We start from the raw sequence: 16,320 nt of genomic DNA on the forward strand, positions 1-16,320 counted from the left end.
TGTGTGATAATGTTTGTGTGTGTGTGTGTCTGTCTGTCTGTCTGTCTGAGGCTGCTCAATAACATCCAACAGGCTTGATGACAACACCAGCAGTAATCAATACGAATGGGCTTGAAGTGATGGTTGAGTGCACGGCACACCGCTTCCTGTGTTTGTCCTTGACACACAGGACACACTCACCATACAGTCATCTTTTGGCATCACAACATGACAACATGATTGAAAGGCAGCCACTCTGATCAGGGGAATGCATGATGAGAGGGTCTGTTTGTCAAAAAAAAACAGCAGGTATTGTCCAAGTGAACGCTGGAAAACTTTTCATTTCCTGGATTACCTCCAAGCAAAGATTCACCAGATTAAAACTAAAAAGATACCCTGCATTAGAGAGACTGATGTTTGTTATGAATGTGAATATGCAGATTTCTGTTGCAGCAGCTAAGGTAATAATCAACATCTACACGTCCTTGAGAATGACACTGAATCACTATCAGCTCATCACTTTTAGCAGCCGTGGAGAAGAATCCTAATCACGACATTTTAGGTGTGAATATGATATTGCACTGCTGCCTAGGAAACCTAAACTTCTATATTCAGTGTAACTCTCACAGGTGGGAAGCTCTGTTGCATGCTAATTACTGTTGTGTCCACAAAATTCGTGACAGTTAACATCCAAAGTAAATAATACGGTCGAATAAAAATCCAACTCCCAAATCAGCGAGGCAGATTACAAAGAGAGGCTTAGTGCTCGGTTCGATGATTAATTAATGTGTAAGAGATGTGCGCTGTTTTTCTGCTGTTTTAGGAGAGAAGCTACGCAGAGAAGCTTTGAGCACAGCTCTGTTCCTACCTCCCAATCCTGTGTGTGTTTTGCATTGCATAGTGGTTACATTGCATTGCATTATATTGCATTGTGTCACAACAGTGGGAGAGTGAAAAACCCCAGATGACATGAACACAAAAATGAAGGCTGAATCCAACATGATTTTTAAATGGATGTCACATTCCACTTAGAAATCAAATCAGGCCTCTGGATGTGTGTGAAAAAATATTTACTGTGGCATTTGGTAAGATTTTTCATTGCTAGGAAAATGATAAGACTGTTAAGATTGTCAAGATAGTTGTGCAACATGCAGAGCAAACAGAAATGGCATGAAAAAGCTCATTGTTCCAGTGTATCTGCAGAGCACACTTATTTCTCTCTTCCCACAGCGCATCTTACATGAAAGCAATTGCGGCTTTTTACTAACAAATGAAGTTTGGATTTGGGCTGTTTTCAAGCTGAGTTTTACACCAATTAACTACTCCATAGTCTGCATGTGTCTGAGTTTATTTTTTTCTGCTCTCTTGCTACGTTCAGCCTACACACAATTTTTCAAAAGACGGTCATTGGGAAGTCAAATTCCTGCCATGACAGACCACATGTTGGTCCACAACCAATTATAGTTTCTCATCATTCTTTACAAACTAAACAGCTGTGTGAATGATACTGGTTATCTCATGTTTGGGTGTCTCTTATAGTACCTCTGCGAGGCTCTTATGCGATCACATATCCTTTTAGCCAGGCTTCAAGCTATGTGCTTTTTGGCACAGATCACTCAGTAACGACTTCTCAATGAACCTCCAACTTTAGAAAAACATGTGTCCTTTTCTAAGTATGTTTGGAGACACACGTGCACCCACATCCCCATGTCCCAGTAAAATTAAAAGTCTATATAACACCCCAGACACATCATCACTGTCCCTTAGGACAGCTTCTATCTCTCATCTATACGGAACACAACATGTGAGCATATTGTGTGTCCCACAGTGTAAAGCTGCAGCGTGTGATGGTGTGTTCAAATGGCAGCAGTGTGTCTCTGAAAATGTTAAACTTCGATATCAATAAATCATGTGGCGTGATAGCAGTAAAACTCTTTCTGCTTCTCTTTTTGATTTCCCAGCACTGTAGGGGTAGAACCTGTCATTCGTGATGCATTCAGGGACTTATCTCACAGGAGTTTTACTGATGCTTTGCCTAAAGCGTTTCTTCCAGCAGCCATCTTACTGAACAGAGCAGACCAGCCGCTGGGGCCCGATTTCTAAAACTGGAAATACAGTAGACATTTGAATATATACAGCAGCTGACAGCTGCAGGGAATGCTGTCCTCCTACAAGCTCTTCAAGGCTGCACGAGGAAACTTTGCATGCCGAAAATAACAACAGCGCTTTAATAACATAACAAATTTGAGCTTTCGGAGTTTCAGTTCCTCCATCTTTAGTTGTCTAAAAATAGCTGAAGAAGTTGAAATGTTTGCTTTATTTACCATTTTAATACAGCTTAAGCTTGCTGTCTTTCCTATGTTAACCCATCAGACTCCACCAACAGAATCAGTTCATTTTAACTCGCGGAGGGCACACAGCGGTAAAAGCACCACCTCCCACATTCTGTGTAGTTAAAATAAAATAATACTGTTTTTTTTTGTCAATGGAGGCTGGTAGCTATGGAGTAAGCATAAATCAATATAAAGGTTTCACTTCTCTGGTGAAAGAAAAAAAAAGCTCTCTTACAGTAAGGTGAAGTAAGGATACTCTTCTAAATAAAACTATTGATTTTTGTTCTTAGCTGTTTCTTAAAATTCTAAAATACATTTTGCTTCCAGCCTAGTCCACGGCAGTCAGTATATCTGCCTGATGCTCCAAACCAGGCACATGCCAATCACCATCTACGTCAGTATCACAGTGACGTATGTGTGAGTGCCTCATACGACCCCACATCAAAGAAACCAAACTATCACTTTAATAAGCACTTCCATCTTTTTCTATTTAAGTGACTCAGATGCTATTATTAACCCACATCCAATATGCTCTATGTGAACGTTCAAAGAGTAGAGCCAGCTTGAAGTGGTGTTGCAGAAAGTAGCCACTACACACACATGGATACACAACAAAAGGGACTGAGCATGCAGACACACACATGAAAGAACCGTACATGCATTCAGCATGTATTGTTAGAGAAGGGGTGACAGGTGATCAAATAAGAAGCAGGAGAGACCACTACTGATTTTTTTTTCTACTATACTGTTAATCCCACTATGTGTTCAGCGTGAAGTAAGAAGATAATACAGTGAGATATTGTGTGCCTGATTCTACCAGTTCAATGTTTTCCTCCATCATGTAAGATTTTGACACAGAAATACCCTACAGTCTGAGACGTGCAGAGAACAGGGAGTCCCTGTCTCCAGCTGTGTCCAGTGGGTGGATCATTCAGTGGGTAGAGAATAATAATCGGCACATTTCCACACTTCCATACTGATTGTCAAGCTTAAGCAAGGCAGAAAAACACACAAAGATTCCCTCTTTGTAAAAGTCTGTGTGTTAGAGAGAAAACGATTCACAGCAGCAATCACATTCCTGCATGGCGGCCATCATCACCTCTGACAGAAGCATTGTGCCGGTGGAGAAGCACTGTCTTTGTTACATCAAATCTTCTTGATTTCTTCCTGTAGCTGAGATCAACAGTGTAGGTCCCTGTAATAGTGTGACCCTTTTCTAGGTAGCAACACTTCATTTGCATTGTACAAAACCATCAGCTTGTGCACTGATTTGGGGCCAGAAATATGGGGTGGTTTGATTGTATTTTAGGTGGATCCAAGTCTCATCATTTTTTTAAAGATTTTTGATGCTTTGCTTAAAAAATGGCAGATTGTTCCTCAACATGTTGGTCTGATTCTGCTTCTCACCAGTTCCAAAGAGTTTCAGGACATAGAAAACAGATGATGGTTGTGGACAAAGGCATGGACACGTTTCCTGAAAGATAACCAGCTCTCTGTGGTGATGTATCTATGATCCGTCAAGATCATGGGTACTTTGTGTGGTGAAAATAAAAACCAGACCTCTAGGATGGGGACAAGTTCCAGGTTCTCTCTGCATCAGCTGCATACAGCAGCCCATTTCTTTATTGAGCCTAATGAAGGAGCACCTCTTTGGGTGATAAGCTCTTCTCACTGATCTGCAAATAAACCCAGAAATACCACAAATGTTATCAACCTCAGACTTTCAGTTTAACTCCAAATCCATCTACTGAGAGATGTACGACTCCTTTTACCTCTAGGCCAAATTTAAGACTTTGAAGAGACTGGGTGATTACAGGTGAGTGCTAATCACTGATCACTATGTTTTAGTGTCCAGCTGTGGTCAATGAGCACAGTTGGGCACTAAAGCACACTGTGATCAATGTGATATTGCTCAGTCAGCTAAACCAGACTCCAACAAATAACCAGCAGCTTTTTGTAAAGTCCCATCAAACAGAAGGTCCTCTTTCATCAAAACACAGAAATAAGGTGCATTTGCTGTCCTTGCTGCAGCCTCTATTATTATCTTTACAAAAAACAAGCTCCAATTAAAAAGGGTAAAATGTCAAATTTCTGTCAGTGACAGTTTCTTTTGTCTCTTATAAAGACAGTGTCAGTTTATTTAACACTGTGTGATAATAAGCAAACGCTCTCACTTACTGTCATCATGGCATTGCTTTAGACAATTAAAAAATAAACTTTCACATCAGATAGAAGAGGTGTTGATGGACTCTGTACATGTAGCAGTTGTTTCCAAACAGCAGCTGGAACCAAAATCATTGTCATTTACTGTGTATGATCATCACATAAAAGCGGTTTACACACCTACAAACCAAATTTGCATGTGCAAAGGAAAGCAGCGAGTGCGTCAGGCTGTAGTTTGATTTTTCCTCAGTCAAAGTCACTGATTGCAAAAGCAGATCAAGAAGTTTCTAAGTTACAGCTCAACAGAATGGAAAAGTACACAGGAAGAAAAGTACAGTGAAACGCATTTGGCTTGCAGCTTTTTATTGAAAGGTAATGGAAAAGCTGAGTTGTGTGTCAGTGTTGCTCCTGTGACCCAGATGCAGAACTGAACGGTAAACAGGGCTAATGTACAAAATGTGTCTCCAATCCTCAAACCCTCATTGTTCTTGTAGCTCCGACAGAACAGTGTTTTCACTCCTTTGGGGATTTGATTTGCTCCATATAAACCATTCAGCATGCCTGGGTACAGTGTGTGCACAAAACCTGATTATTTTCTCCTGCTAGTCAAGCACTGTAGCAGTCCAAATAAGCCCAACATTGTCTGTAATCTGTGGAAACCACTTCTGATTTGTTCTGCACCAGATGACTGGTTAGAAGGTACAGTTGAGTGCTCCCTTACTCTTGTTTAATTTTAATACACACAAACATTCATCAAATTATTCACGGCCTCCTAATTCCTCAGTGGTTTGTTTTATCATTAAAGTGTATCAAAATCTGTTTTCTCAGTCCTTCCACTAGATACGCTGTCATGAAGCTTTAATTCCTTTCTTTTTAACATTTTCATTTCCTGGTTTACCAGCCTTTTATTCAGTGTGATTCTCTTGACGTCAATGGCAGCCTCTCAAGAAGAAAAAAGGAAGAAAAAAAAAAGAAAGCAGCATTGTGTGAGGCCGGGATTAATTATAATAAGACAAGTAATTGATTAAGACATACAAAATGTGTACAAATGGAACAAATGGAAAAATCAAAACCCTGAAATATGGGTTACATTTGCAATATTTTGTCTAGCGGCTCAAACCTCATCCATCAGTATTATGGAGCAGTACATACAGAGCATCCTGGAAGATTGCTGTCTTTATCTTACACTGAAATGAACCACAGAATCAGCAGTGAAGGCAAAATCCATTCCTTCAATCAACTGAATGATAGATGGCTGAGTCCCACATGTACCTGCCATCCCATCATTAACCCTTGCAGCTGAAATAAGTTTTCACCCCTGACCTTGTAAAATATCATATTTTTTTACATGTAACTGGAGCTCATTAAGTCCTGCAGGCATTTGTGGTGTAGATTTCCTGAGGGCACTGTTGGAAAAGTGGGACACGAAATCACCAAAGGGCATTGTGCTAAGATCAGATTGTCTGTAGTAGGTGCTAGTAGAGCATGTGGGAGACAAATTGACAACAACAGATGATGAGAGAAGTAGATAGAGTGAAAAGGTAGCGACTGAAAGGGAAAAGTGAATGGGAAAAAAACAGCCTTTGAATGAAACGGATAGGTGTGAATAGAGTTGGGATCACTACAGTAATGACAAAAACAGACTCAGAGGTCTCCTTCTGCCCTCAGACAGACGCTGAGTGTGGGTGGTTGGCTCTCTGCAGTTATCTGAGCCATGCGGCAAATAAATTCATAGCATGCCACTGAGCTACCCACACCGACTCCTGTGGGCATTCCCTGCAGTGGAAAGCAGTGGGCACAGCACTGTGTGAACAACAATGTCTGATATTGTTACCAATATAGTTGACACTGTAATTAAATATACCTGTTAAAAGGACGCAAACTCATGCCTGAGAGGCATTGAGTACACATGAGTGATGATTCAGCAACAAGCTGCATGGCACAGTATGCAAATTCAATAGGATGCAGCAGCTCTCTCTGAGGAAACACGCCTTGATCACATTGTTATCATCAAATACATGAGACAAATGCTTTAAAAGTTATAGAAATAGATGGACACAGACAGCTGGAGCAGTGCAGAGACTTGCTAATAGTGTTGTTAGGCTGTAATCGCAGGGTAGTGATTGAGCTAAATGGTCCCATCAGTGAGTAAAATGCTCACAATAACAACATGCTGATGTTCACCAGGTGAACTATTTAGTTTTAGTTGGTCTGGATTTGCATTCGGATGCCAGAAATGTCCCAACACAGTCAGTCACAGCTTCTGAAACACACACATGGATTTGTAAGCTTTTACTAAGGTCTGGTACAGAGACATTTGAAATGTGTACACAAGCTCCACACGACCCTCCCTCCCTCACAGTTTAAAAGACACTTCATCCAGACACCATCATGGCTGGAAAAGCTGCCATAAGCTCCTTTTAAAGATGTATTAAAGGAACTGAAGGAGTCCTGGGAAAAGGACAAAAACGCAGATCGAGAAAGAATCCCAGATAATTATCTGATGCATTAAATCAATTAGACAAGCACTAAAATAAGAAGGGATTCTTTTTATTCAGTGAATATCTCTGAAGAACAAACAGCAGAAATTCCTTGAACCTCCCACACAATGCAAACTGTATTTTCTTACACAATAGTTACAGATGGCTGAAAAGCCTCTGCAATATGTCTGTTGTAATAAACATCTCTTTTATATACGTATACATAATAATTCCGCAGTCATGATGATGGACAGTGCAGTGTAATGTTTTGGTCCCACTTGTTTGGGGCCATTATCTCAGTCGTGCATAAGACATTAAACTAGTACAAAGCACATATCAACAAGAACAGCGTGTCTCCTTTTTGCCAATGGCATTAAAATACTGTTTTGTAGTCAACAGCACATGCTACACAGCTGCTGAGAGTGAGCAAAGTGGCTCACAGTGTAATCATTTTTGCCAACTTTCTGTACAAGATGCCAAAATGGCGATCAGACCCCTAACCTTCTGTTATCAGCGCCGCGACTAATTAGCAGAGCGACACTGTGTCATGCTGATAAATTCTCTGTGCCACTGCCATCTGTAAATACTCTGAACATACATATTGTTATGCCATTCACTCGTTATCTTAATTTGTTAAATTCCCTTTGGGCAGTTTTCAGAAACAAGAGCAGACCGGCACTTTTACAAAATTCTCCTTTTCTTTAGCCACTCAAGAGGCCCTGAGCCAGAGGACGGTGTTTGGTGCAGACACATATATATTAACAAGTGAATGGATTGACAAGATATTTAAGTAACATTAAAGGGCAATATATCACAAAAATTACAGTTGTCATTTTGGAGTAATAATAATAAGGACAAGCTGAGGGGCAATGGTGGAAATAACATAATTTATTCTGGTCTGTCCATTGACAGTTAAAAAAAACTAAAGCTTCAGTGACATCACCTGAGATGAGGTGAGGTGGGCGGGCAGCCATGGGAGCAGGAAGATTGTGATACGGCCAGAATATAGATAGAGGCCAACATCATTTCTTTGAACATGTTTATTTCTGCTGTAAAATTGGCCATTTTAACATGGCAGTCTATAGGGAGTGACTCGCTTTTGGAGCCAGCCCCTAGTAGCTGTAGTGTGAACTACACAGCATATCCCTAACTCAGAGCAGAATCTTTTGCTTAGTGGTCACCAAACTAAATACTGGACCTGATTTTCCAGAATCCTGCACACATACCAATAAATTGCATCAACACACAGAAAAGCCACGGCAAAATCAGCTTCATGCAAGGCCTGTATAAATGCATTAATTGGTTACAACTGCTGCTGACAGCACCATCAGCATGTTAGTATTGTCACTGTGAGCATGTTCAGATGACAGTGTACTGTCCCTTATTACAGCCTGACAAAGCTGTTAGCCTTCTTTGGTAATGAGAGACACAGGAGAAGTTTAAATTAGTTCCAGTCAAGGTACTAGAAGAATACTAGAAGAGATAATGTAGGACCACCATGACTTTTATTGGAACAAAGCCTCAACCACCTGTCAATCAATGGCAGACAGGCCGTTATAAAGCCAGTTGTCTGCCCTCGTCCAGCCACTGGCACTAAACGCAGTCAGACGTTTCCCCTGGACAGCAGTCACCCTCAAGGTTAGACAGCTTTTCACTGAAGCTCCTTCTCATTCATTCATTCTTATTTTCTTCTTCCCCTGCGGCCCCCCTCCCTCCCATTTCCCTGCATTCCATCTCTCCTGTGTGATGATTTAATACCAGCTGTCGGTTCTCTCTCTCTCCGTTTCTTCCTTCATCGATGTCCTCCCATATTCCTCTCTCAGTCTGATGAAGTCAGAGTGCAGCTCGGGTATAAACAGCCACTGCAGGCCATCCATAGTGCTCTCATTACACAGGACTGCAGGGGAAACTGTCTTAACCAATTTAACAACTATCCTTCCTTAACCTCCCCCTCCCTCTTCCTAGATACACCAGGGTCAAGTAAGCAATTAAGGGGGCAATTGTCTAAACAGGATGCCAGTTGAATTGAAGAAACAGAAATGATGCTCCAAGCATGGACAGTTTCCAATTAAGCATCAAAGAATAACATGGACACCCTCTAATTGTTTTGCTCTGGCAAACCTCTGGAGTGTAACTTGTGCAATGGCAGAATTAACCCATATTATATCAATAATTAAAAAGGCTGACTGGAAGGAGCTGACGAAAATACATTATTATGTGGCAGCACATTATTAGACAATACCTTTTTTAATTGCCTGAACATGGTGAATGGCAGCGAGAAGTGAAAGGAGGATGAAGAGAAAAATGGAAAACAAACAAAGAACCCGACAGTATATGTAGACACAGCACATTACCTTCTATGCCCTTGTGTGGCTGGCTAGATTTATACTTATGTACATAAATCCATCTGACACACAGTTTCAGGTTCTTTTCCGGTCATATTACGAGACAGAGGACTTTCAACCTGAATTGTCATTCTTCTTGAGAGGAACCAATAATCATAGTTTTCATCTTGGTAACCAAGGTAACGCATCCACTTCCTGAAAATGAGCGACTGTCATGTGTCTGTCCATGAAAGCTGTACTGTGTCTATTTACCTAGCTCTGTGTACACAAAGTGGAGTATTTTTGGGATTCATCAAACACAAGGGCTATGAAGATGCATTTGCAGGTGGTCCTCCAAAGTGGCCACAACAAGTCACCTCTGAGCTGTGATGCTACATGCAGATTCATAGCTGATTGGTTTATAAAAAAAGACACATGGAAAAGTGCAAAGCACAAAAAAATCAGTCAACACTCCAATGATTGTTGTGGTGGAGCAAAGCAGGAGGCGAACAACAGTAAACACAATCAGATCCAGATGTTCTGTATATTTGTGACTCTGCCCCACATGGCAACAAAAAGCTATAATTCACGATGTGCATCCTCAAACCTCTACGTCACACCCTGCACATTCAAAACTCACCTGGATACAAACAGCGGGTAATTATATATAACGGCTGGATTATAATGAGGGAATCATTCTTCAGTTTTGCAACAGTGAAACTAAAACTTTCTTTTTCTTCTAGTGAGGCAGTAAACCGCATGAGTGCACCAGTGTTTAGACAGCAACAGTGAACAGCAAGCCAACAAACACATTCTGGAAAAAATGAACTGATTGGATGCATCTTTGGAATATCTGTTTCCTGACAAAGTCATGAAAGATATTAGCATATTTATGTGTTTCAAGAGAGCCAAAAGACATAAATATGAGGTTTATAAATGCAGTCAGTAGCTCTGTTTCCATAGAGCTGCAGGTTCATAACACCTGAAACTCTTCCACTGCAGTCACACACACACACTGTTTGTATTTGAAAGCATTCACCCATTCAGCTAGCCACCAGCGTGAGCGTCCGCTTACCGGATGTTGTGGGACTTGCGTTTGATTTCGTTCCAGCAGAGGTTCATTTCTCCTGTTTGGTGCGGGCCGCCTCCTCTCAGCCTCCTGCACTCAGTCCCCTCCTCCTGCCCCTCACCGTCCACGGTGGACTGGCACGGCACACAGTGGCATCCCGGCCACGAGGGCCGCCCCGCAGCTAGGTTCACAGAGAGAGAGACACACACACACAGAGCAGGTGAGTATTACAGCGCCACTGCTCTGAATGGAGCCTGCTAACAATTAATATTCTGTGCTGATATGTAAAGCCACTGAGGGTAGAATAGAAAACAAAAATGTGAGCATTGGCAGACACACACTGTAGCCAACCTCCAGGTCATTTTGTACAGTGTTCATCTATACGATGCTTTAGTATTATGCACTTAAGGGGGGACTTTGATCATCTTAAACTAGCTGTGCGTCAGTACAATACAGTATAGATTTTGTAAATAAGCAATGTTTATATTCCCTCCGTGTTGCACTCAGAGCTCCCTGCTGGGGGTTGGAGATGCTGTGCTGCAGTGCTACGTTTGTTTTGGAAAAAGCTATACAAACAATAGTTTGATTTTAACTTTTAGATCTGACACTTACTGAGAAGTGATAGATACAAACTGTTTACCAACAGCAACATTAATATTATGCCAATTAGCACATACACTGTGCACATGTGCCCTTATGAGCAACCATCTGTAACAGCAAAATGCGGAGGAGGCAACAAGTCCAGAGCATTCTCAATAACAACAAAAAACATCATTATATTGTAGCCAAGTTTGGTCAAGGCCACTTTAACTATGACCCCTACACTGCACGCTTTGTTTTTCACTGAATGAAAGTACATTGACTTTGTTCTGCACACAGCAGACCTCCCCTCGGTGCTGTACTGTATGTGAGACCTGATCCTGCATGAAAAAAAACACACAGCACTCATCTGGTGTTCAATTATAAGCCAATCTGTCCACCCAGCACGGGCACCAACGGTTCAGACAGGAGCTCCAGCCAAGGCAAATACAGCATCGTACATCTGAAACTGGCTCAGAGTTTTTAACATTTTCTGTAGCAGTTGTCACTTCTAAGCAAAGAGGTGGAGAATAAGTGGAGCTAAAGTGGAGGGAGGTGACACTGAGTGATCTGTGACAGCAGCCATCTGTCACTCAAAGCAGCCACACTCTCATTTTTCATAACCTTGTATATATATATATATATAATTAAATAGGTGATAAGTCATTCCCTGCACAGCTGTGACATGCAGGTCTTTGGGGACTGATTCACTTTTGGAGATCTCATGTGGCCACTCAAGGAACTGGATTTTCTTTAGCATTTCCATTTAGGCTTCATTTATTGCTCAGGCTTAAATTTAGCATTTACACTATTGTCACAGTCCAGATCCATATGTGCACCAACTGCACCACACATTGCATCAACTTCTGTTAAATGTTTAAACCCATTTTTACAAATCCCATGAACTCTATTTTTTATGACCCCAAAAAATAAAAAATGTAATTGAATTTAAAAAAATTGCCACTTTTAAAACAAGATGCATTAATTTTTAATGTTAACATGAATAATTGATTTAAGACGAGAAAATTTAGACCGTTGAGGGGAAATCCTCTAAATCATCTGCCATAAGACAGCTGAATGTTGAACCAATCATGACCAGCAAAATAAAAGTTCAGCAAACATTGTGTACCTCTAGTAAAAAGAAAGCCAAATAAAGGTCAGGGTATGTAAACATCAATAAACAACGCTCCAAAATGTGGAGCCCATACACACCCACACAAAACAAATCTGGCCAGATAACCTGAATCATGAGACACCAGTCGTTTTATCCCATTATTCCATTCCATTAAACTCGTGGAAACAAACGAAGACAAAAAGCCTCTTTTTTCACAGACTTTCAGAGTGAGTTGGCATGTGAGGCGAGACATGAAGAGGTGCAATTCCCCTGATGGAGCTGGAGGCAAAAATATCAAGGAGGAGAGCTCACGCACACAAATACCCACACACAAGCACTATCACACACACACACACACACACACACACACGTCGTTATAAGTGGCGTTCAGGCAGCAAAAGCTTTTCCAGGTTCACAGGTCATGGTAAATCTTGTGTTTGGTCACTGGGCTGTCTAAGGCTTCCTTCTTTTGGTGTTCATTTCACAACCTTTACCTTAACAGGAGACTCTTAGCTAACACCTTCAGACAACCACACACACAAGCAGCAGATTCCCCTGTGTTTGGTCAGAAGGCTCTTACCAGATTGTTTTTAAATGGTCAGTCTTATTCTCCCTCACAGGAGAACCTAACTTTTAATCCTTACAGGCACAGCCAGCCATCCATTCACTGCAACACACACACATCAAACCAAGTCCTTAAACACTACCCAAAGTGTAGCTTTTTAAATCTTTATATGACCTTTATTTCAGACAGATGTTTGGATTACGTGACAAAGATTATAAAAAAGTTGACAGTAACATGATATGAAGCATGATCAGGATGCATAAAAAGAGCTTGTTTCTTTGCATCTTGGTAGAAGTCTGGGTTTTTGTCACACATAAATCTGGAATGATAACATCAGACACAAACACAAAGTTCATCCCAAAAGTTTCAGGTGTGTCTCCACACAGAAATCCACCTGACCTTGGTGTATAGAGATTGACTTGCAGATTATAGGATTATTATGTCTATAGGTATGCTGTTGACAGTCGTGGCTGGAGGCGTCTCTATATAGGTTCTATACTCATATCTCAGCAACACCTTAAGGTGTGAAAAAAGGTGCAAAAATGAAAATACTAAATTAGATATTTCCCTGATTTATTTAACTGGCAAGTACAATGTTTGTGTTTGTAAAAGGTGGTGCATGTGACAAAGGTCAGATACTTATTTTGGCGGTGATGGCTCAACAACCACGGCTAGAAAAAAATTAGTTTGGTACCGTGAAAGTGTTAACACTGCTTTTATAGTTTTCCCTCGTATCTAAACATAAATGAAAGCAGGAAGAATAAACTTGTGCTGCAGTGTCAACAATGACGTGAATGAATTCCCAGTGAGAGCGAGCTTGTCCCTTTTCTTTGTCTTTATCCTCCTCTGTAGATTTATTGTCTTGTTGTGCAGACCCCCTCACTTTAGCCAGAAGGATTTTTTTTTCCTATTCCACATGAATCATCCGCATCTGGTTCCCTGTTCCCTCTCCTGTCTTCCATTATCTCTCCGCTTCCTTCCTTCCTCAGACAGCTCCTGTTAGTGTAGGTGAGTCTTGTATGAATCAGCACATCTCTCCCACTCTCTGCTGCTCTCACTGTCTCTTTCCCTTCACTGGTAATCAGAGGTCACGTGTGACTCTGCACACTGTTCAAGGACCTCACTTGGTGCTCCGATACATTCAGAAATAACAGAAGCTTTTATGTTCTGTGGACAGATTTCACTGTGATGTTTGTGAATACATTGCTGAATGCAAATGAGGCAACAGGAGCCACACATGCCACAATACAGTGCAGAATGATTGTTTGTTTGCTTTGAAAAGCTGCCTCCTCAAGATGTGAAATGGAGTTGAACATTGACAACCATCAACCACACCACTGCAGACATCAAGAGAATGCCCTGAGGGTGAAAGATAGCTCTGAGAGAGGTTTGTTTCTGGAGTGAAGAGGGAGCAGAGTGACAGACAGCGCTGTCAGGGACCACAAATCCCTTTTCTTCCACTTCAGTGTCTTCCCTCATACAAATACATAAACTTATACATCAGTGCACCTGGAAGAATGCATTCATGAACCTGTTCATAGAAGCCATTGCACCAAATGATGTCTACAGAAGTCATGCCGTGCTAATGTGTGTATGAGGCACGCATCTGTATCGTGCAGGCATGGATCAGCCCTAGTGCGAGACATTAGGTGGTTCTGTCTCTCACTTTAAACTTCAAAAACATGAGTCAAGCTTTAAACATGCATTATTTACAGTCTTGATTGGATGTGGCATTGCTCAGTCAAGCGCATGGACTGTGTGTTTTCCAAATATGCTGAAAAACCAGCAGAGATTTCACTGACATGCCACAAAGTGACACAGACAATATTCGTCTTGCTGCTATGGCTACGACTCTCACCTTCACATTTTCATGACTGTCTCCAACAGAAATTGCAACTTTAGAAATTGCCCAATTATGTGAACAGTGCACACTGCGTCTTTTTTTTTGTGTGTAGTTCTGACCACTCAAGCCAAAGCAACCTGGAAGGACATTTTCTAGACAATGTGAATTTCAAATCAAAGCAGCTGAAGATGATAAAAGATAGCACACAAAGCTGCCAGATTTCACAGCAAAAGAGAAAAGACCGTGCAGATAACGCATCACAGGATCAAAGCCACCGTGCTGCAACACCATGTCGACACATTGATATTAATCTGAGGGAATCAAGACTGTAGCTCAGATATATCCACGAGAAGCAATAAGATAGCCAAGATCTACTCTCATTACTGGAGCTCTGTGAATAAACGCAGTCCTCTCCCTGTGTGCAATGCCTACCTTAATAGTACAGACTTCTGCTGCGCTGTTACGACTCCACTCTCAGTCTCACGTTGTTTAAGCTGTCACTGAGGGTAACTGAGGGTTGACATTATTTACCCAGTCTGCTGGCTGGTTTGGCAGAGAATGCAGAGATAAGTTGGGCATGCAGAGAGGCATAAAAGAAAAACACAGGGGAAGGTGGGGGGGTGGAGGTAGGGAGAGTGAGGGAGGTGAGGAGGGGGGAAGGACCAGCTTGAGGAGAGATGGGGTGACCTAATAAGCAGAGACTTTTCTCTTGGTCAAAGACTTCTCTGTCCTTGTACATTCCTGCTTACACCTACATACTGTTGCCCCCCCCAACCAACTCCCCATGACCAAGAGGAAGAAAAGGCCATCTGCCTGATGTCCATCGACCCACACACACACACACACACACACTGACAACACACAAAAACCTGCACTAATGCTGGTGAACCCAAAGAACAATAAAATATTCCTGCAACAGAGGCTTGCATTTCTGCAGAATGTTTCCACAGCACGTGTAATTAGCATTTAATAAGGTGAGCAAGGGTCAGTATCACAATAAAACAAGGACTACAGAGACTGTGAGGAGAGGAAGCAGAGAGTGAAACAACAGCAAGGCAGCAGCAAAGATTATGAAAACATATGGATGATAAAGAGCAACAAGAGTAACATATTTAATCTAACCTTTATGTTTATGTTCTGTGGCTCCAAATGAAGCCATATCATACTGAAGAACTGTTCTATGGGGACATTCACAATCTTTGCTCCCTCTTGCACAGAATTTTATCATTTCAATAGAGCCAGTCTTGCTGAAAATGGGATAAACTGCCATTTTATTCATTTATGTAAAAATTGTAAAATTCTAAAGCTGGTGAGTGAAGGCACATGACCTGCAGGTAATGATTCCCATAAAAGTAAATGAATGTTTAAAATGTTAGGATATAATAGACAATTAGCAGGAACATGAACTTTTCAACTTACACAGCAGGTCAAATAAAAAACAGACCTGATCTAAAACAGGCTTTCAGCTACTTGATGCTTAGACTCACATTTCTATAGAATGTTTTGGAATCCATGTTCTTGCAACATCAGCAGGATTTGGGAGAATGTAAGTCATTCAGGCTGAGCCTGCAAACCTTTGTGACTACATATGTCACAGGTTTCTATTAATTATTAAATATTTACTAACAAGGAGGTCCCTAAAGACACAGTATGTCTTGTGGACTGATATGATAATGTATGGCAGTTGACATGTTTACCTTCAGCACTCTTGCTTACAACCAGAGCACAGGCTAAATGCACTTGCAGGCAGTCCTCCAACTGGGATTGATTTAAAAAATATACTTTTACAGCAAAGTAAAACAACCAACAACAACATAAACATATGTTTTAGTGATGCTGAGCCTACATAAAGAACATGGTGAAAGAGGATA

The 16,320-nt window shown here is 41.2% G+C and overlaps 1 protein-coding gene across 1 annotated transcript in view; it reads right to left on the bottom strand.

The window, feature by feature from the left end:
* The window catches only part of drp2 (dystrophin related protein 2), a 64,325-nt gene extending 49,323 nt beyond the window's left edge, over window positions 1-15,002 (bottom strand). Inside the window, exons 1-2 of the mRNA XM_028416776.1 lie at window positions 14,882-15,002; window positions 10,355-10,529 (exon numbers count right to left, since the gene is read on the bottom strand). Of these exons, the coding sequence (XP_028272577.1) occupies window positions 10,355-10,401 (47 nt within the window). The 5' untranslated portion in view covers window positions 10,402-10,529; window positions 14,882-15,002. The remainder of the gene's footprint in view (window positions 1-10,354; window positions 10,530-14,881) is intronic.
* Window positions 15,003-16,320: the final 1,318 nt, after the last annotated feature.

This window comes from Parambassis ranga, chromosome 10 (genome assembly GCF_900634625.1).
Source record: "Parambassis ranga chromosome 10, fParRan2.1, whole genome shotgun sequence".
Taxonomy (NCBI): domain Eukaryota; kingdom Metazoa; phylum Chordata; class Actinopteri; family Ambassidae; genus Parambassis; species Parambassis ranga.